The sequence below is a fragment of the Cinclus cinclus genome, chromosome 5 (assembly GCF_963662255.1).
Source record: "Cinclus cinclus chromosome 5, bCinCin1.1, whole genome shotgun sequence".
Taxonomy (NCBI): domain Eukaryota; kingdom Metazoa; phylum Chordata; class Aves; order Passeriformes; family Cinclidae; genus Cinclus; species Cinclus cinclus.
The window spans coordinates 26,885,517-26,909,042 of NC_085050.1; the positions used below are offsets into that span (position 1 = coordinate 26,885,517).

At 36.4% G+C, this 23,526-nt stretch overlaps 1 protein-coding gene across 1 annotated transcript in view; it reads right to left on the reverse strand.

The window, feature by feature from the left end:
- Nucleotides 1–4,167: 4,167 nt before the first annotated feature.
- Nucleotides 4,168–23,526, reverse strand: part of CHIC2 (cysteine rich hydrophobic domain 2) — a 30,989-nt gene continuing 11,630 nt past the window's right edge. Inside the window, exons 4-6 of the mRNA XM_062492776.1 lie at nt 14,437–14,493; nt 14,211–14,270; nt 4,168–11,319 (exon numbers count right to left, since the gene is read on the reverse strand). Of these exons, the coding sequence (XP_062348760.1) occupies nt 11,269–11,319; nt 14,211–14,270; nt 14,437–14,493 (168 nt within the window). The 3' untranslated portion in view covers nt 4,168–11,268. The remainder of the gene's footprint in view (nt 11,320–14,210; nt 14,271–14,436; nt 14,494–23,526) is intronic.

The following is a 23,526-nucleotide window of genomic DNA, read 5'->3' on the forward strand; positions in this document are numbered from 1 at the left end:
TAGCCTGTCATTGAGCTCCACGTTTAAACAATTTGAGCAAACAGCAAACACAGAGGATGGGAGGAGGGAAAAAGACCTTCGAGGAATAAGAAAGATCAGGCTACTTAGTATACTTGACAAGCAAACATTGCAGCGGTCAGGACAACGGAGTACCTACCATGTTCCTACCATGCAAAAGTAACGTAATACAAAACCAAAATTATACGATTTGTCCAATTTTAAAATTTACCTGGCCAGCAGTTTTTCAAGCTACATTGAGAATCAGTTCTTGGTTTAGGCTGTATGTGATCACGTGCATTATAAGAGAGAAAAAATAAAGCATCTATGGTTTTGGTTTACCAGCCAAGAAACCAAAAAAAGGGGGGAACAGAAGGGAAAAGAAAAAAAAAAAAACAGTTCTAGTAACAACAAAGAATAAAGTTCAACCACATCCATATAAATAACATTGATATTAGTGCTGAAAAATAAATATAAAACATTTTTAAAGGTAATTTAGAAACCATACTGCACTGTTAAATATGAAAATAATAGCCTTTCTAGCCAGTACTGTTAGAGTACTTATTTAATCCAGTCAGAATTGGCTAAGAAACCATCCACTCTACCATGGGAATGCTTAGCTCAGTATCTGGTAGGTTGCCAGCCATTTAAAATGTTTTTGTGTTGGTTTAATGATTGTTCCCATGAGCACTGATGGGAAGGGTTGACATTAATTAAAATACTAAGTCATCAGAGCTTGCATTGTGGGGAGAGAAAGAATGGGCTGGATCCAATTGTCTTCAAGGTTTCTTCAGCCTTCCACGCTTTTCTCTTAGCTGGCATCATACATGCCAAGTATCCTTTTAGCTGAGGTGTAACAATGTAAACAGGCTGTCTCCATAAATACAATCCTTTCAAGCTTTTCACATACTTCCATTTAACTGATTAGAGGATAGTCATTAAAATCAGCTAATCATGTAATGTGGCTGTGTTCTGAATGCTAAACAAAATGCCTAAATGAAAGACGATTTTTAAAACAGTGTCTGCTTCTCAATTTATTTCGACTGTATACTCAATGGCACACAATACAGTATGAATTCTGGGCTTTATCCTCATTAACCTCAAAACTCATTATCTCATATAAAAACAGGCCCTTTCCATAGAGTGTGTTGCAAAAGCTACGAAAAAAACAAACTAGAGATGTATTTTGGCACACACTCTGGAAGCATGACAAAGTATTTCTCTTAGAACTGTGAAATTAAACCAGAACGGCATAAAATCCTGAGGAAGACTCACTGCAAAAATTATTTTTGCATCATTCAAACAGAATAGTTATCCTTATTAGTTTTTCTCATTTTATTAAACAATTACTCAAGTTCAACATCTTCAAAGGCACCCAAACGGGAAGAATTCACTTAACACCTGGAGTCCTCAAAAGGTCCCCTCAAAAATAAGTAAAGAGGCTGGCTTCTTCTACTCCCATCCATTCAGCAAGCCTCTGTTTTCATCCTCCTGGCCGGGGCAAAATACTGCAGAGAGCAAAAATGCAAGATAAAGTTTATTCTACATATAACATGATCAATACCCTAAGAAAATATACTTCTGGCTTGACTAATACGAAGAAGCAAGCTAAGCCTACATAAATGCAATGGGACAGGGACATTTTCACAGTATGTAAAATGTATCATAAAGGAGACTGCTGGTCTCGCCGCACAAGACAGAGCAACCCTTTCTATATATAAACCACTTTTGCTCCTCCGGACCAGAAGTCATGTGAGTATGCAACTTTGGGTCACCCCGAGCTTGGTGAAGACCAAAATCCAAATGAGGTGCCTGTAACCAGTTACCGTCCCAGCTCATCCACCAGCACACAGCTCCCACCGCTCCCCATCACGGCAGGGGGCTGCGTAAGAGAAATCCCCGTCTCTGAGTATGTGCAACCACCGCTGTGCTTTGCACATACAAACACTGCTCCTTTACCTGCTTTGTGGACAGACACACACCTGCTCTGCTGTCCTGGCATCGAGCAGGGGCAGGGATTTTAGACCACCACAGGCAGATTTCTCTGATGGCAAACCCTGGAATATGGGAAAACTCTTTGGCTTTTTGGTGCAAATATTATCTGAATAATGTTCGCATATAAATGAACTACCTGGACTTTGAATTATTCAGGATCTTATCTATGTAATGTATAAGAGCCAGAGCAGGCAATGGAGGTCCTTGTCCTTGTGGGCAGGAGGCGTAATGTCCTCCTAAGGCTTGTCTTCAGTGGAGGCATCTGTATCTATGGACACGAGGTTAAAAGGCTTCTGATGGTTTAAAATTAATCTTTTTATTTTAAACTCTTGGGATTAATTTGGGTCTTTTAAAATTTGGGTGGTTTTATTTTGGTGGTTTTTTTGTTGGTTTTTTTTTTTTTTCTGGTGGAGCGGCTTTTTCAGGGTGGTGGTGTTTATCTGTTTGCTTCCTTTTAAAGGACAGGCACACTCTCAGGGACGAGGCAGTGCCCAGGGAGCCCCACAATCCTCTCGCCAAGGGCGCCACAAAGCCAGAGCGCCCGAGCGCGGACTCGGCTCAGCCTGGCTGCGGCGGTGCATCGCTAAAGCGGGTCCCGCCGCTTCTCCGCGCGCCATGCGACGGCCGCGGGGAGCCGGGGTAGCGGTCCCGGGGTCCGGCCGGGAGGGCACGGGGAAGTGGGGCTGTGAGGACAGCGCTGCGGAGGCCGAGGCTGTCCTGTCCCGCGGGTGCCCCGCGGCTCGGGGAGCCGGGAGGGGCCCGCCGTGCCCGCGGCGGAGGGCGGTCGGAAGCGCAGCGGCAGCGGCGGGTAATCCGCGGGGCCGGGGCGCGGCGAGTGGGTGGTCCGGGCGGCCGGAGGCGCGGGCTGTCCCCCTGCCCCGGCGCCGGGCGCGGCCCGCTCCCGCTCCCGCAGCTGGGCCGGAGGCGGCCCGCAGACCGCTCTCGGCACATTTCTTCATTTCTCACTTGAGTGCCCTTCTTTAGTTCCTTTTCAACTGCCCACTTTATATCGGCTTCATTACACCACCGCTCCGTTTGTGATGTAAATCGGGAAACTCAGGGAAGTTTTTCTTTTGGCCTTGTCTACGGAAGAATACCGAGAGGTATTCAAAACGTATTAACACAAATCAATGGCACCAATAAAAGCAAAATCTCCTTAGCAACATAATCTTGATTGCAAAAGGAGAACTGAGAGCATTTAGCAGAACAGTGGCCCACATGGAATACGCATTTGTCTAGAAGAATGCAGCACAAAGCCTAAAAGAGAGATGCTGAAAAAATCCAAAATTAACTCACACTGAACAGTTACTCTTTTTTTCAAAAGTACACAATTGGCTACATTAAATCTATCGTGCGCTTTTCTGCTCAGCAACATTGTATCTAGCGCTTTGCAAGCCCACATTACAACACCCGGAATGCTCCACAGCGCCGGGCAGGAGCACCCCTCCCCACCCGCACGTCGGGACATAAGCATGTCTAACACACCCTCTCATATATGTTAGGGACATTACACACACGCACATTATAAAGAGGCTGTCAAGACTTCCACACCCGAGTAACCAAAGAGCTTAAAATGTTTCATGCAAGGAAAAGCTGCCGGCTTGGTTGAGAACCAAGGCCATCCTCGGCATGGAGAGAGAACGCAGGCTTAGTTTTGGTTCATAAGGTTCAAGTTAACCAGCATTTCATATTGGATGGTCTGAAAAACATGTGAATTGAATGGATGGGAATGATTCCCTTCTGAATAGGTGGCGTCTGCCTTAACTAGATGGAAACCCTATCTTGTTTGAGAGCACACATGAATAAAACATAAAAGCGTAGACACAGCTTCAAAATCACCGTTCAACCATAATGATAGTACACTTAATAAATCCTACTGTCATTAGGGCTTGAAAAGCTTAAAGAACTCCAAATGTGGACTTAATGAAAAACCAGTTTGAAACACTTAAGGCAGGCAATGCCTGTAATTTGGTAACTGCAGTCCTAGAATCACCTAAATTACCCAAAATAATTTTCTCTCCCCTCTCAACTATTCCCCCCATTTAGACTAAACGTATCAACTGGAAGCAAGATGAGACCATTGCACAATACAGCAGTTTCTCAAGTTTTTCCTTTTCTTCCTCTCCCTACCACTCCTTTCCCCAACACAGATGGAAAACGCTAAGGCTTAGAAGATAGGTTAACAATTATTTTATTAGTTTATAATACATACAACTTAAGAAATGCTTTAAAAAAGTTATATTGGAGTCCATTCCAATTCTGGGTCAGGTCAGGAAAAAACAATGTTGATGTATTAAATAATATTCTATAATACAACAATAGATTAGCCTCAGTAATTTAGCACACATGGTTAAATATTCTTAAATATGCATATATACAATTGTGCAGCCTTTATAAAGTCCTTTGATTTCTATCTTCTCCTCCCAGAGCTCTGCACGCTGTAAACACAGTACTGGCTTCTAAGCTTTGAGTCTCTCACCCGGACTTAAGATACTTGAAGAGGAATGTTACAATAGTGGAAATCACAGCAACCCTATCTTTCGAAACTCTTCGTGAGAGGAGAGATGCCCAACGGGCAAAATTAACATCAAGTCTCTCTATAAGTAGCAGCTTCTTTAATTTCCAGTTTTAGGTTAAATTATTGCTTACACAGTTTCTGCTTGAAATGGATCTTTATCATACTACAAAATACTTGGTTTTAAGTTTTCCCTCTTGATGGCAACATCTTTTCAGTGACTTATTTGCCATTACTGCTTCATACATTTAACAGGTCTTTCCTAAGCACCCACAGTGTGATGCACTTCTCTGCAAATTCTTGTAAAGCAATATGAGTTACACAGGTCTAATTTAGCACACAATATTTAGGCACTGTTTTGTTGTTTACTATTCTATATCAAATTTATGTTTGGAATGAGTTCATAGTCTGATTGCTATACTCCATCCTTTATGAAAACAAGAATCTGGGTGACACTTTTCAAATCAGGAACTACTTTGCATTCCCTATTATCTTACTGAACCAAATTGTTCATTGACAATATTAACCATTAGGTACACTGCATATCCCAACAACTTAGAAAGCCTATTGCTAGCAAAAAAGGATCAGAGATAAACACTTGGAGTGGATGAGTTAGATATTTATATCAGCACAACAAAACCAGTTTAAACATACAGCCACTAAAAATATAACTTACACTGCATCAGGATATGACTTTTTGAAACATTTCTAAACATGACTTTAAAAATGTATTCATAAACCTAAAATACTGTAACAAAAAAAGTCTTCAGCTGACTACTAAGTCTAGTTTTCAACACGAGGCAAAGTAACTTTCAATTATTAAGCTATAAATGAGGAACAAACAACAACAAAAAAAGCATGTTTCAATAAACATCATAAAAACTATTTGTTCTCTCAAAGTGAGCATTTGTCAATGGTTCCCTTCTCTGTAAAAAACTACAATTAACTACAAAAGTCTTACTTACCTGAACTTAAATTGTACTAAACGGATCCTACTTGTGGGCCTTAGATATACTGTCATATGACAGGAGCTGTCTGGACAAGTCAAGAATTTTCTTTGGAAACAATTAGCCATGCATTACAGGCTCCAGCTTAGGAAAAGACTGTTCTGCACTCAGTGCAGGTCTCATCAGGAATTCCATTTTGGTCTGGCTATTTTAAACAAAGAGACGCTGAGTTCAGAAGGAAGCTCACCTTCTGCATTACTATTCTGCATGATAGCAGAATTGTCTATCAACTAGAGGATAACCAAAATAAATTAGTAACACACCAAAATAAAAAAGGTGAACAGAAGTTAACACACAATTACGTAATTACTGAAATGGACTGCTAGCTTTTGATTGACTTGCATCATTCAATACCACTGCATTCAGTTCAAAACTATTTTCTGTCATACTTGCAGAACTCTAAACCTAATCCCCAAATCCAATCTTTTGAGTGTTGCTTCTCCTAATTCCTATGTTTCATTTTTTGCCTCACTAAATTGTTCCTATTGGTTTGTTGAATTTTGAGGAGCCAAGCATTTATGAAATTTATAAAATAAATCTTAATGAAATATTAATGAGCTAAACAAACCAGAAGACTTTTTTTAAAGGACAACTTCCATGAAACCAGTAAAATGAAGTATTATAAACTATGTATATTACCCAGTATTATGTGGTAGGGATACATACATGCAGCAGCACAAGTGTCAACATATGAAGTTTCATGCAAGGAAATCAGGGGGTTTTCATTTTTCAAACATGGTTTCTAATTCAGCCTACACTGATTGAAATATTAATGTCCAGAAAGATGAAAGTTCAAAAACTAATGAACTGCAAAATAATGTTACCAACAAAACAATACAAATAGATATCTAATGAAGAATAAATGCATGTTTTTCAGTACTGAATTTTTTCCATGTCTGGAGTACTTCTCCCCTTGAAATTATTCTACTTCCTTAAGAAGAATTATACTGTTTTTTTTAGTACACCAGTATCCCCTGAGTCACCCATCCTACAGAGAGAACTTTACAAAGAATAAACACAGGAATTAAGAAGGTAGCACCATTAGAAATAATCACTCCATCCAAATCAGAAAAAAACCCCCTTCATTTATCCTTATCCAACATTCTTTGACATTCAGCAGCCTAGTAATACCGGGTAAAATAAGCTCTCATAACTTTATATTGATAACATTCATAATGGTCATGCATATTACAATCAAGTTTCTAGGATGACATTTGCAAAGTAAGCCTTCATGCAGATAGGCATTCAGCTCATTAATTCCATGTTCATATTTCCTATTAGTCCCTGAGAAGTTAATACTTCTACCTACAATATGGCTATTAAAGGCATTATAATGATCATACACTTAGCTGTTTGTCATGGAAATGCAATGTGGCTATAGGGAGAAGCACAGAAATTACAGCAAATTGGTAGTGATGAATACAGATTTCTGAAATGCTTTCTTTTCATAAGCAAGGTTGCTGAAGAGCAATACAAATTATTTTAGTCACAGATACAAAACTAGCCAGCGGCACTTACCCTTAATAAGTCACTACTATGAATCCAAGACATTTGAGGCTCTGAGACCTCTCTGAGTGTTTTCTTTACACAAAATCACATGTAGGGTCATCATGATCCTTCTTTTAATTACTCAACAGCAGTGCTGGGAGAACTTAAAATAACTAGGTATTTTCTTTGCTTAACAAGTCTTTCACTTCTTCAATTAAAGTGATCATTTAAACCCGTTCAGAATTCAAAGGGGGTTTTTGGTGGACAATTTGCATTATTGCCAGGTGCTAAAAACCCATAAACTAGGGCTCCAAAACAAGGGGACCAGTTTAAAATTAAGACTTTGGGGTGAGGGGTAGAAGGAAGGGAATAAATATAAGTTCTTTTTCCTTGGCTCCTGCCTTCTAAGCAGTTACAGATTGCATTTTAAACCTCTTCCTACAACCTTTGGGGATAAATAATGACTTTTAGAAAAAAAATTAAAAATGAAAACTGACTTTTAAGTAACTCTGTATGTGAGAGACAGCATATTAGATTTAAACATCATGGTCCTGAGAATTACAAAAACATATAATTTAACAAATTCATTTAGAGATAATTTCCATCTAACTACATAAGTATTGTGGGAAAATTTTGGATTTGCATAAATAGTTGATTAAAATTACTCTTACTGACCTATTACATAAAAACTGTCTCCCTATAACCTACCTCCATAAACATTTTAATTTCTGGTGAAGTCTGTCAATCCCAATATAAACTTCAAGACACAGCTATCTAACAACAGATGAGCTCTACAGAATTCTTTACGTAGGGTCAGAGAGGAAGTTCTTCTCCCTCAGAACTTACTTCTACCTATGACTAAAAACTCTAAAATAATTTATTTCTAATATATTACAGTAAGAAAGAAATCTTTATTCATCAGTTAAAGGTGACTACATCTAAAAATAATAATTAGCTCTCACAGGGATTCATTGATGCCTTCACCATTAGTTTAAGCAGGCTAAAAATGGAACAGGCATAACAGGCATCACTTGCTAAATGATTAATATCAACTTGATACCTAACTGTCCAAGGAAATTTGAAATAGATAGGATTATCTGTAGGAATTGCTGAGATGCAAGAAGCTAAAACAGTTAGTATAATATAATAGTTATTTTAGCAAAGAGTAGGCTGTGTCCTGGAAGTCCTACTATAGCTTCTGGTCTGCTCAAACTACAGTTTCATTCTTTGCCAAGTGACAAAAAAGGTAAGATAATGTCTTCTTACTAGCAATCAAAATAAATAGATTTAGTATTTCAGAAGCAACATCAAAAGAAAATCCTGACAACTGCTGCAGGCATTGAACAGTTGATTAAAGCTCCTGCCATCTTCAATTTCCATCATTGTAAATAATGAATTGAAAGGAATTGTAAGAAAACGTTTTGTGACATTCTTACCAGGTAAGCATACTACTACTTCAGGAGAGTACAACTTCTGAGATAAAACTCATCTCTCCATATAGACAGTTTCTCAAGTTTCTTGACTGAATTTTAAGTCTGAGACATTGTTTTAATAAAATATCCAAAATACTTTTTGAGGGAGTAAGTCTGGCCTTCGTAGAAAGGGATTTAACTTTTTAATTGCTCAGAGCTCCATGTTGGACCTCTATACTATTTCTTAAAGAGTAGGTCACAGGTAAAATTCAGAAATGCCTGCTAACCAATCCTATGACTGCTGATGCACCTAGAAGTGGACAAGTTCTTAAGCATCACTGCCATTAATGTGGAAGCTTTACTAATGGGATACTCTGTAAGCCACACTCTATTCACTGCTCTGGTCTCAGCACACATCACACCCAAAGCACCTCTACTGTCGCTGGGCTTGGGTGCTGCTGGCAAGGTAGCTGTGGATGTGGACAGAACATACTATGGGAAGTTTGAGTAGTAAACTAAGGCAAACAGCTGCTATGAACAGATCACAAGCCATATCCTCCACTAGAGTAGAGATAGGTTTCCATACCAGTGGAAAACCGCATCCATGACACAAATTATCCCTATAGTCAAATGAAAATTTTTATAAAATCTAGGCCTCATATGATCCAATATTCATTTTATTGAAAACTGATACTATAAGAAAGCAATATATGTATTTCTGGTCATATGTATTTATCATCAGTTACCACTTCTGCTCAATTCCAACTTCTCCTCTGCACCTCCAAGCTCCCCAGTTTCTGCTGCCATCAGCATCAGGCTTCTGTCCTCCTGCAGGCTGAAACTAGTCTGAGTTTAAAATTAATGCTTCTGGGTGAGAGGAGTGCAGCAGACCCATATTTGTACTGAAGAAGAGGTTGAAATTGATTTTCAGAAAATTATAAACAGTTACTTTGTAGAGAAACCATGGGTGGCACTCAGAAGACCGAGGCCAGCACAAAATTGGGAATCAATAATTAAAAATCATACTCTGTCAAGTCAAAGAAACACCCTTGCAGGCTTGTATGAAAAGCATAGCTGAGCTATTTTCAAAGTGAACAGTAGGAATCCACAGATGAAAGCTGAGCAAAGGATGAATTTTGGGAACAGATACAGAAGGCTTAGATTTAAGAAAAAAAAACTTTCTGGACCCCTCCCACTATGAACAGTTTGGGAATATAATACTCACTAGGGAATATTTTACAGAGAACAAATATTTTGAAGACATAGAAAAATAGTTCACAGCATCAAGGTACCTGTAATACATTACCTTGAAATAAAACTTGTATTTAAAAGATTAAAAAGAGAAGACTACTCTTTAGTGGTATCAACTTTTCATTCATACAAATATTAAGCAGAGTATATCTGTTTTTTTCATATATTCACATTATTGCTTGCTAACACAACTGTACAAGGAACATGTTCTTAACTTGCGTCAATTTTGTGTCATTTCAGTAATTTTAGATACCTAAAGCAAATTTTACAATATGAGAATTGCAATTAAAAATAGCCCTAACAGCTATGTGTGAAGATATGTACAACTAAAATATAATCAGAAGAAAAGAAATACAACTGTCCTGACCCAAGCATACATCATATATCCAGTTTAAAAAAGTCTTATACTTGTGCAGAAAATAACCTTTGTAAACCAAAATGAGCAAAAGAAAGGGTGCAATAAATAACTGCCTAACACATCTAAACTTACACTGTTGCCCAGCACACCCTGCTTTCATGACTCTTAATACATGGTATTTGCATCTGGAACTGCACCATTCAAGAACTCTTCAGTAACTTTTTTTTCTGCTTATGTGGCTTTAAAATAAACAAAAAAACCCATGAAAGGACTTTTTGGGCAATTGCATTTTAGTAAAACAAGTTCTTCTGCACCCCTGTCTACAAGATCTGGTATACAGTATGAATAAAGCTGGCACATGGCAACTGACTGAATTAAAACAACTACCTAATAAAATGCAATAATAATAATAATAATAATAATAATAATAATAATAATACACTTTTGTGATCTTGAGTTCTACTAACCAGATGCATGCAATGCTCTCTGATTCTTCTAGTCTGGGTAAAATAATTCCACTTGGCTGCCTTTTTGTTTTAATTTGTTAAAGCCAAACTTTTCAGAACCAGTTGACAGGACTTCTTCATGAAAAGCTAGAGATTTCTACTAACATCATCTGGCTTCCAAAAATCACCGTTTCAAAAAGAATTTTGTCTCTTTCTTTTGCTGGAAGGGACCAGTCAATATCGCAAAAAGAAATAAAAGTATTTACAGCTGACTAGTCACTGACAGAAGTTTCCAAATATCTTAGAAGGAACTTCAGCATGTAAATGAATGTCTAAAGGGATTTACACAATGTACAGTCAATCAGTTGTATCATATTGGGATAAAAAAATACCTGTTCACTTGTATATAATTTTCAGCTGTGTATTTATAGTAATATATATATGTACACACGCGCGCACACACATATAAAAGACTCTTTTGAAAATCAAGATACATTAATAAACAGAAGTAGCAAAAGTAAAAATAACTTAAGTAGTAATTAACATTTATGTGAAATTACTTTGTAGAGTTTGACCAAATGCACTTAGAACATACCTTTATAAAAAAAAAAAACCACAAAAAAAACTAACCAACCAAAAATAAACCAAAACAAACACGAAAAACCAAAACAAACAAAAACAAATGAAACCACCACAAGATTCTGTAGAACCAATGTTATGTCACTACCAGGAGAGCACCAAGCAAGGCACCATTGGAAAGACAACATACTTGAATAAGTCTCTATAAATAAATCAAATGCTAATCTGGTCGAAAAATCGGTGTCTTTGGTAAAAATTCTATAAGGATGACCTGTATAAAAAGAAAACAAATATGTATTAAAGATGGTAACAGTCCTATTATCTATTACAATGATAATTCACATGGTTTTGGCTTTGCTTTTTTTTTTTTTTTTTAGTATATCAAGTGATGAAAAGCAGAAATCATGGCATTTGTCTCAAGGTAGACCATTAGAAAAGTCATGTATGATAATTGGTTTGGGGTTGAAAACCAATACTCAAAGAATCAAATTCAATTGGAAAAGTTTGCCTACTGATATGGAACACAAACAAGCTGAAGTAAGCTAATTATGTTGAAGAATTATTATGCAGTGATTTATTTATTGGGAAAAAAATTTATGAAATAGATAAATGCATTCATTTAAAAAGTAAATAAACTTTCTGAATGCACAATGCATGAAAAGTTAATTTTCAATTGCAATTTCACTTACTTCAGAATTGTTGCCAATTAATACAGGATTCTAAATCATATTTACAGTTCAATACCTGTATAAAAACGTGTATCAACTTTTGCAAAGCTCCCATATCTACAAACGATCAAGTAGTTAACAAGAACTTAACTAATGGTTTTGCGTGGTTACTCTTATGGTCTCAATTCAAATTTAAACTACGTTTTTCTGAGCTAAGTACACTCCAGAACACAATCCAAGCATTTATCCTCTTTAAACAGGAAGCTTAAAGAAAATTTTGACTTGTGCATGTTCTTTCCTTGGAGACAATCATAGCACAGCAGCGTGATCTTACTTATAAGCAAATAAACACATCTGATAACATAAGTAAGGATTTTATTTACTTCTAAGGGAAACTCACCTTTTTAAGAAGTCAAAAATGATTTCTCAATGTTTTTGATTGTAAAGGAGAATACAACTTGGCTGCTTAGAGAATAAAGACTTCTATCTCTGCAAGCATACCAAGCCTCAGAAAATAAAAGTAAGTCACCAATTTCCTTTTTAAGGCAAGTACTTTTGGATTAACAAATACTGAAATGAGCCATACATGTTTATTTCTTGAGATATTCAGAAGTGCCTTATTTTCAGAAGTGATGCAAAGGTCTCAAAATCCACTGATCACTGACCTGAGTCAACCACTGGACTCCATAGAGATACCAGGGCTTCCGATATTCAGGTACATTTTAAAAAAGGGAGCAAGAAGTAAAGCTGGAGCACTGTGTTTATGCCAAAGGTATAAGATTATACTGTCTTTCTTAATTTCATGATTTATTTATTTATTTAACATCTACTACAGTGGATTTCAAACCTCAGTTTGGTGAAGCAACAAGTTTTGGGTACGGGAGTCTAATTTAAATAATCTGTTTTGTGAAAAGTTGAGGAGAGGCGTTTATTATTTAAAATTAAATCACAATCATATTAAGGGCAGTTTTAAAAGACACTAGCAAATCAGTTCACTGAAAGCAAGAAAATGTCACAGTGAGGTTCTGTAAAAATTTTCTCACTAAGAATACCCAAAGATAATACCAGACGTTTCAGTAATTGAAAATAAAATCTTTGAGCTTTATCCTGTAAAACTACATGCCCATGTATATATTATTATGTAAGCAGGTCAAGTGATTTGAAATTATATTTAACAGAATGAATATTCATCCATAAATGTTGCTGGGCCACAGTAACTCACATTATACTTTTTCCAATTGAATCTGCAGAACACAGGGTTTGACAATATTTCCTGCAGAAAAAGTTTTCAGCAAAATATAAATGCTTCATTAGGCAAAGCTTAAGTCTACTTTTTGAAATTTGATTTATTTCGTCTTCAGTCACATCAACATAACTAACCTAAAAAATTCAGCAGGATAAATTTTACAAAAAAGTACTTATTCAGTGAACTGAATAGAGCACTTCTGTAAAAAGTCCTTTCCGGAAACCTCGTATTTCAGGCAAGAAATAAGATCCAGTGGAGGGACAGGGAAAAGGACAAGACTAAAAGATAAAGATCATTTAAATATAATTTTGTACTGTTGAATCACATTTAAAAATTTGATATGCATTATAGCTTTGTTATTTTAAAGAACAAAGTGCTGCATAATGGAAGATCACAGATAAGTTAGAACTAAGGCAGTAGGTATTTCTCCAAAGCTAATCTTTATTTTTAAAAAGTTAACCTTCCTCCAGCCTACTTACTAAAGCATTAGAAGAAATTATGGAAATTCTAATGTTTCTTATGTTTTAGCAGCTTAATTTCATCCTATTCTATGTACTTCCATATTGAAAATGGAAATAAGAACAGCACCAAAAAAGAAAAAGTTGCAAGCTAAACAAACTGAAATCCTACACAGGACATCATTCATTTTAAACCACACAACTTCTCACTGTATATTTCCAAGAAGCGTTTATGGAGTCTCAGCCAAAGACTGAAGAACTTAAAGAAGACTTAAAACTGCAGAGACTGACTTAAAAATATTTTAGTGACACCAATTGGAGATAAAGATACTTTCAAGATAGCTGAGGTAAGGGGCAGTTAAAATCTAAAAAGGCTAAAGGTTTCTTAAGCTCCAACAGCTTAGTTGAAAGGTCTCCTTCCATACTTTTGGACTTGATTAGCATTATATAAAATAGCCATATCTGACTTGCTGCGTAACCAAAGTTGTGGTTATTCTTTATACAGCATCTAAAATTTCACACTCCATCAGCACATGTTCAACCTATTTTATCTTGGCAATTAATTTATTATTTTTCAGAACACAGTGAAGCCTTGTTTTCAAGTCATTCATAACTTTATAAATCAGCCCTGCACATGAAACCATGCATCTGTGAACCGTAGAAAATCCTTGCACTCAGGCGATTAAGCTCCTGACACCTTTACTGATTAATAATCATGAAAAGAATAAGATCAGAAGCAAAATAAATGATCATTTAATAGAGAAACTCACAAAACAGCCCTTTAACTTACATATTCCATCATGTTATTCGTTTCACATTTCCTTTTGCTTAGTCTCCAATGCAAGCACAGCTAGACAAGGAGGAAAGAAAAAGAAGAAAAATGAGCTGTATTTTATTGCAGCACACAGACTAGCCCATTTGTTCACCTTTCATATTTTTCGTTCAACAAAAGCATCTGTTTCCATACTGTGCAATTCAAACTCCAACAGTACGAAGCTGCTCCCTGCGGCACTCACCTTGTGGTATAACCTATTGTTTTCCCATTCTAATAACTTCTCAATCGATCTTCGTGTCTGGAAGACAAATGAGAAAGAATTTTACTCTTGACTGGTTTTAGAAAAACTTTGTTTTGCAGCTGCTTTAGTGTGAAAAGGAGAGAGGTACAGGACAGTGACTGAGTACAAGGTGGTCTGTAGTATTATCAAAATTCGTCTGGTATTAAATAGTATTTAGAACAGAAACAACTTTTTATGATAGCCAAGTAAGTACTTTCAACCACTTTGGAACAAAAACTGTTGATATGTAGGCTCTCTGGTTCCTATGGCAGTGTTAACTTTAAAAATCACAGAAATTTCCAAGTGATCCAAGTAAAAAAAGCAGCAACACTGCTCCCCCAGGATCAGTGGGCTAAATGTACTGCTTCTAAGGTCAGCATATAAACCCACAAATGTTGAAAACTATTTTGCAATGCTGTAGGTCAAGTGCAAATACACAATACACTAAATAAATGAGGAGGTTTTGTTATGTTTATATCCAGATTTTTGAGAGTGAAAAAACAAATGCAGAAAGTTACAGTAAATTCCACAAATAAGCATGGCTAGTTTGTGATCTGCATAGAGAGCAAACACAGTACCTAGGATTCTACAGGAAAGGTTCACTGCCTGTGTCACCCACACTTGACATTTCAGATAGAGAATCCTGAAAGCTGTTCTGCACAGCTTTTTAAGATTACGCATGCTAGAATTAAGACATTATGTACTGCAAAGTTTCACAGCATTTTGAACATAATTATTCAGTAATATTTACATTTGAGAAATACATACTGACATTTATGGTCATTTGACTGCCAGAATATATATTGCTTAGCTCTAAATGGGATTTTCTACAGACAGTGAATAAAAAGAGGATAATTCATGGTGCCAGGTGTTAAGATGAGACCAACAGAGCTGCAGGTGCAAAAGGACGGAGCAATGACAAGGATCAAATACAACTTAGTGCAGCTGCAGCTTCCTTACAAGGCAGAGAGGGGTGAGGGGAAAGGATGAGAAAGCATCTTGCTGTTACAAAAATGTCTGAGTAAAATAAAAATTAGACAACAAATTATTCATTTCCCCCAAATATTAACATCTTAGTTTTCAAAAATCCTCTAGTTTAATACCGAAGCAGTTGTGGGGGAACACAGCTAAGCATGTACTGTGGTCACATGATTAAAATTAGATCACTGCTATCTATCAGTATTCATTACAGCAAAATTTTTATTATGTTTTATTTTAAAATCACAAGACAAGGAATTATCAAAAAGTAGACATACCAGTGACTAATTTATCACATCAATTAGAAACAGAGTATTTTTGGGGTTATTCTTATTATTATGTTTTTAAAGACAGTGCCCTTTAACAATAATCAGTAGACCTCACTTGTTTCTTTGTAAAGATAGCCTTTTAGAGTCTGCTCTCCTTTTAAATGAAAATAGGGCAGCAGTTATGGTCACACTTTTGTTAATTTAGTTGCCAGTCAGCTCCAAATCAAAAGAAAATAAGGCTGCAGAGTGTAATTAACATTCAGTTCAGTCGTTTTGTCCCTTGTCTAGCCCCCAAGCTTTGTTAAAATTGCCATCTGAATGCTGAAGGCTGTAGGGAAATCGATTTGATTCTAATCGCACCATGAAAAGAACATGATCTAACTGCTTTCAGCCCTCCGTAAATCTGTACTAGGTCTTTAGCACAATGCAACTTCCAATTTAAAAAGCACTGAATGTCTCGTCAATGACTTTGTGAAGAAAAAAGAACAAGGAGCAGACATAAAAATTCCAATAGTTGTTTAAGCATTAAAGTTCATTTGCATCACAGCAAACCTGAAAAGGGCTGACCTCTCAAACCGCCTCTCAGGTCTATGAAGTTGTAGCCTTGACAAGCTCACATTGACAGAGCTCATTGACTCTGAAAGGCTACTCTATCAATGGTGAAAAATGGCAATAGGTTCTACTCTGAGCAGGCATCTGCCTGCCCACCCGCTGCTAAACCAATGGCAAAACTGATTCAAAACCTGAATCTACCTTGTAATCTTCCTTTCCAGGAGCTTTTAATAATAGATTAAGATCACTATACAATTTAATTTCATTGTTTGCCCCAAAGACTGTGAAAATCATCCAAGCTTTTCAAATTCCAATAAAATTACATCTATATTACAAAACATAAATATAAATAAGAAATTGATAGGTATTAATTGGTTTATTCAAATAAGAGGACAATTTAAAAAGTCATTTGATTACCATGAGATAAAAATACATGCAGACTCGAGACCATGATTTTTTATCTTCCCAGAGCCTTAAATACTACTCACCCTTCCTATGGTATAATCTGGTATAGTCATAGCTCCCAAACACACCACATTATTAATAGAGAAATGTTAATGAAAATTAGACTGCGAAATATTTCTGCAAACCTCAGAGCTTGGTATAAAAAGAAATTAATTAAACAGCATCACACAATTCACTATAGTAAGTTTTCTTCCTACTTGACAGGTGAAAAAAAGCACTTGCACGTGCAGCTTAATTAATCACTGCTCTTGACATCTCAATGATTTACAGTGAGGAGCAGGTGAGGATATACAAAACCAGAAAGGAACACTTGATTTGAGTGTAGCATTTCCAGCACACTAGGATGACAAGCTTGTATATTCTATCAATGGTGTACAGAAAAACCCATACAGCAAATTATTTGTTAGCCACAACAAAAGCACAAATTAAGTGGAAGAGAGACTTGCTTATTAGGAAGATTTAATACTATCCAGCTTTTAATTTTTTTTTTCTTAAAAAACCCAGTCCAATATTTGAGCAAAGAAAAAAACCTGCAATTCGGGTACACTTTTCAGCATACCAATGATAAAAAAGTATGCTTTGTAACATATTTCACGAAAAAATAAGATAGCCTTCAACGCCATCCACAGCATTTTGTGAAATAGACCTCTTCAACTGTCTAGATTCAATGTTTAATGAAACATTTCTGTAAAATAACTGATTCTTTAGATATTAATGTCTAACAGCGTCTTCTGAAAAATCAGACTCTCAAAAAACCCCAGCGCAGAGTACACTTTCACTAATCTTATCACTCCTGATTCAGTAAAATAAAGCTTTTCCCTCAAACGTAGAAGAAAAAGAAAATCTAAGCCTAAATATGAACTTTCCAAGCAGAAAGAAGGATAGTACTGAATATATTACCAACTGCAAGACATTTCTGTTACATCTTTGCAGTGTCCATCCAGTTAGCTCCAGATGGAATTATGATCTGGACAGGAAGGCTGTGCAGCAACAGGGCCCCTCTGGCAGTGCATGACCAGGAACACTCACACTGCACTAAACTGCACTAGCAAACAGGCCAAGGACCCCTCAAGTCCTGCTGCAAATCAGTGAATGACTGGTACAGTATTAAGCAAAAGGATCTTACATGACTCCCAAAATGGTGCAAATTGGAGTACCTCCCTTTGTCTTTATGATGTGGGGAAACAACATGGATAGTCCTCCACTAACAATTGTATTTGTAGTTGTTTGGGAAAAACCAAAGAATCTCTCACTATGTGCATTTGATCTTTGACCTCTCATCTGAAAACATATGTATACATAGTACACTATTAGTCCAATAAATAGCATGAGATTTTTCCAACCCCTTCATACAAAACTTTACCACAACCAAGTATTACTGGTTTTGAATATCGTCCCTAACAAAGACACTTCATGCTTAAATTTCAAAATACAATGAGATAACATTAAGCAGACTTCTGTTAGCTTCTCATGTGGCCAGAATTCGTATTATACACCACAGAAAAAAGTCAAAAGATACTGTCAGTGGTCAGAACTATAACTCCACTCACTCAGAGAAATGACAGAAGCAGGAATTTCTATTCTTTCTGACTACAATATTTATACCCAAGTAATTCAGCTATCACCATGAATGATGAAATAGTTAGAAGATAACTGAGTCACGTAATGCTAACTTTCAACATGCCAGAACATCACCCAAGCCAATTTTGAGGCCCATATTGGTACCACAAAAATGCCAAAGCTGTACTCAAACTCACATAATGAATGATGTACTTCTGTGCTAAGAATGTCCTCATCTTGAACACTATACCTCAAGTAAACCAACATGAATTGCAAATTGGTGAGATTCCCATCTTGCTACTGAATTCTCCATTTGCAAAGGGAAAATATCACAAAGGTGAAACCTGAGTCAATTTTGAGATCCTAACATCCTGGACTATCTGCTTCACTGCACAGTAGTTTGAAAAGATGTCTGTCCTACTACATAGGTGAACATGGAGATCTTGTGTAATTTCTCCTATTGGTAGCTAGGATATTTCTTATTTTAGTCCACTGTAAGGCTGCTCATCCCAGAAGCCACTTCAGCATCCATGCAAGAAAGCTACTGAAATCTATACTACACAGAATGAAGAATATCTGGAAATAAATGCAGCAGTGTGGTGCTTTCTATATGATCTTGAAATAACTGCCTTGTCCAACAAGATTGCTATTGCTGCATCTTGCCTTCCTATATTGATTACTTTGTGCAGAAATTGAGTCCAGCCTAAAGCACAGATCAAAGCTCAGATCACACAGAAATACAATCAACAGAATTCTGGAGCAGGAGAACTGATGACATCAAGTTGACTTTGCATTCTGGAAGATAACCCTGAGGATATCGTCTCACACGATCCATAAACTTAACCTCATTTGTACAGGTCTGAACCCTGGGTTGGTACATCACAAAGAGATGAATTTAAAGCTTAGTGAATCAAGTCACACCAATTACTTTCTGGAAAGGTCTCTTCCACCAACTGTTTGCTGATATAAAGAGAAGCTCAGTGTTATTTGACACTTCCGCATGTAACACTTTTTAATATCTAAACTCAAGATGATTCCTCAGTTACTCTGGTTGTCTTGATTGTCAAATTTCTGGAGTGCTTAAGAAAGCAGTAAAGCCATTAAACATGTGCAGGACAGAGAAGGTGTACAGAAGCATACACCCCACGTATATTATCTAGGAGTAAAATGGAGAGGATGTTATATTATCACCAATGTACTAACTGACGGATAGTGAATGAGTATTTTCCAAAAGCATTTTGGTCAGCAGCAGAGACACTTAACAGAGAAACTATCAAAGAAAGTTCCTAGAAGTTGATGAAATTCTTCTGTAAGTTTCCTCTCAAATATACAAAATCCAAAAGATTCAAGATGCTAGCTAATATTTTAGCCACTGGATATTTTAGTTGTCTTAAAAGAGCTAAGTCCTCAACTAAGTATTGCTAGCTATAAAGAGGTATCACTGACTAGAGGCAACCATCTGTGAAAATTTCATACTATGAAGAAGCTTTGTAGTAGAAATAGTCTTGACCTTGGCAATAATAACACACTTCCCTTAAGAAGGCCTTGAAATGTGGTGAAAAACACATTTCACAGGCAGACAGGTGCTGAACTGATCCATGAAGCATCATGACTACACTTAATGCTGTTACTTGAACTTTTAAATACAGATTTGTAACTGCTTCGGTCTAGGATTAAATTCTAGCTCCGATTCTGTCATCGTATGGAAACTGAACCCATGAAGCTCTGATCCCTCCAAGCAAATTATTCAAATCTAGCCATGACAATCTAAAGCATCTACCTCCTGCTGAAGGACATTCTCACAGAAAAGGCCACAGAAAATGAACATGTAAAATGGAATTGACCGTAACAGGGATGAAAATAGGATCAAATCTCCACCAAATAACTCACTGGTGTCATTCTCTGTGGGAAATTTTACACTGAACAGGAATGAAAATTCCATCTCCTCTTTTAAGGTTAGAGAGATGTTAATTTTGGTCACTGTCATTTATTTCCAAAATATCCAGGAGTATGCTATGGAAAATAGTTCAGAGCCAGTGTAGGTTGAGAAGCTAAGGGATCTCTGGTTACACCTCTATTAAGAAATGAAACTGTGCCCAGAAACTTTCCCATTCATTTCAAGCCAGCTGGCAGGGAACAGCTTACATCTCTATCAGTAAATTTTCATAACCTCCAAACCACTCATAGTGCCTGGAGCGTTCTGATAATGCCTATGAATTGTTACACAATACAGACCCAGAGCCTGCCAGGAACTGTAATTTTCTAAAAGTATAAATTGAAAAGCACCAATTCCTAGGAACAGTCCCAAGTTTAGTTTATTAGTACCCAGGAATCCTTTGACTCCTGCTGTTGGACTCCTGCTAAGGGCAGTGCCCAAGAATGGGAGAGAAGCTACATGGCCAGAAAGACTGAAAGGCAGCACGACTTGACAAAACTCTGTAGAAGACTGTAAAATCCATCACTTCCTAGTCTGCATGCTGAAGAGAATGATTCCTCTCAAAGGGACAGCCTCTACAGTCCCTTCTACATCTGAGGGCTAAATCAGAAAAATACTGGTTGATCCTGTAGCTACTTTACCAATTTAGAAAAAAATAAATCTGGCAACTTACTATATCCCATCATCATTATTGTTCTAGATCCAGTAATTTATTCCAAAATTCAGCAAAAACTATTTTATGAGCTACAAAATTAGAAGTATCTGGTCACTTCACACTTTACATGTGTTTTCTATGGTACAAGATTTATTAACTCCTTCACTCTTCTCTTTAGTAGAGCTGCCCCACTCATCCTCTCAACTGTTTTGTCAGCAGTAATGGTTCTTGAACTACTGTTTTCTTCATTAAATAACTTTCTTTATATATACTGCTTGAATTACTAAGAATGTTACACTTCAGCAGAAAAAAAAAAAAAAACAACATTTCACTGTGATTTGTTTTAATAAAGTAGAAAAGTGAATACTTTCCAGACCTAGGGTACTTTCAAAAAAAATCAAGAGAAGAGGCACAGAAGTGTACCACTACTTCAACTTGCCATAACTTCATTCTGGTGTTCTGTTTTACAGTAAGTCTAACAAGCTATCCTTCTGTCAAGTGCTTCCTACTGAGTTTAATTTTATCATATGAATTTCAGGCAATTTTGCCTTCTAATTCTTTCCTCAACAGTGTTTGCCTATGTTCCTTATTTGGGATTGTCTTCAAATTGCTAGGGACGGAATCCTAAAAATGTTCCTTTCTAAACTGATTTTCAAATCTGACAACTAACTAGACTGTTTTTAGCACACTCTTTCAAAATAGCTCTATGTAAATTTCACCCAACTCACACTTGTGGTTTCAGGAACATGTCAACCTGGACAGGAAGAGCAATATAAAAAGCAACACTAAACCCAAATGACTGAATGATCCCTTTATATAGTTCAGCCATCACAGTGTAAAAGACGTGATAACATGGAAATGTTAATTTTACCCGAATTGTTTTATTAATATGAAAATGTTCAGAGACCTAATTCTAATTACAAAAGCAATCAAATGGTAAATAGCAGTTAGAATATTTGCTAAACATCCTGAGATACTATATTTAGGATATACATAAAAACCAAGAATAAAGAAAGTCACAAATTTAACTTCAGAATACGTATTTCTGAAGTACTAAAGGGTTTGCATTTGATCTATAAAGAAACAAACCAGTATTCTGTGATCTACTTTTATCTATAAGCATTTTTGATGTCAATCTTATTGCCCTGTCCTCCACCAAGCAAGTCTGCAACTTAAAAGACATGGTAAAACTAGCTGTTCCCACAGCCCAACAGTAGTGAGTTGTGCACCAATTCACTACTATACCTTTTAGGAAAGCACATGAAAACCTGGTAAGCATTTGTAGGTTGCTGTGAAGGAAATTAAATCTGATTTCAGATGTAGGGAAAAAAACAAAACCAAAAACACATAGGTATACACATGATGATTTCACATTTATTTGTTCTACAAGCTTAGCTACTTGAGTATATGGACAACTTATCGACTCTTCTGATCAAAATTATAGTGAACAATATCTGAAGTAAAACATACCAGGCCTGAATCTTTTGTTTTGGTTTTTTTTTTTTTTAAATTCCATTTCATAGTTAATATTACATTAAAAAAAAAAGAAATATCTATGAATACATTTGAAAACAATGGTCTTGAATGCATATTTGATGCATACAAGTTCTATTTTAAAAAAAGTTATACTAAGCTGACTAGAGTCAACACAGGGATATGTATACTCTGGTGAGGGTAACCATAATAAGTACATTACAATTTCAAAGATTCTTCCAAACTGAACTACAATGTAAACTGTCATAACAGATACTTTAAAAATAAGGCACCTTTGGTCTTAAAGTAATTGCCTTGTGGAACTCCTCAGAAAAACATTATGCCATTGAGAGTACCTCTAGTGCAAAGTCCCTGGCAGATGGGCACAGGAGAAAAACATACATTTTCTTCAGTTTTGAAAATAAATGTAATGTATTCATAAATTCAATCAACTGATCTAACATATTTTAACATTAGTATCATCCACTGACAAACAACACTACAGAATTTAAGAAAATTCATTCCAGCTCCTCCACCATATATTTAACTTATACTTTGGAAGTTGTAATTAGCTATGTTTATACAGCACTCTGAAGATGTGAACTGCTATGAAAGTGACAACTAATGATGAGGCTTAAGCAGCATTTATCAGCTTTGTGTGAATTCACAAGCAAACAAACCACTCTTGAAAGTACGGATCACACTGTTAAATACCTAATTCTATTCATTTTAAGGGATTGCCCATGAAGCATTTGAAACATGCAATTTACTTGTACAATACCAGCTTTTAAGAAATCTAGCTGTACTGCAATTCTATCATAGCTTCCATTGTTACTGTTTCTGTTGAAATTATGTATACTATTTACCCATCAGGAACTAGAGCATTTAGTTAAAACTGAAAATGAGTGCCAATGCATATGAAAAAGTGGCTTCAAATGGGCACCTCAGCCTGCAGTGCTTTTTGAATTATAATTCACTATGCCATTCTTTCTATTTAAAGAATAACTTAAAGACCTAATGCTCATTTGTACAGCCTGGAATTTGTCCCAGAAAAGATGGTGCACTCTATGAGTAAAACTGTTCAAGATAATTTATCATCTAAACCTGCAAATGAAGGATTGTACTTCCTGCAACTTTCTTACAGCCTTTATTCATTAAAATCA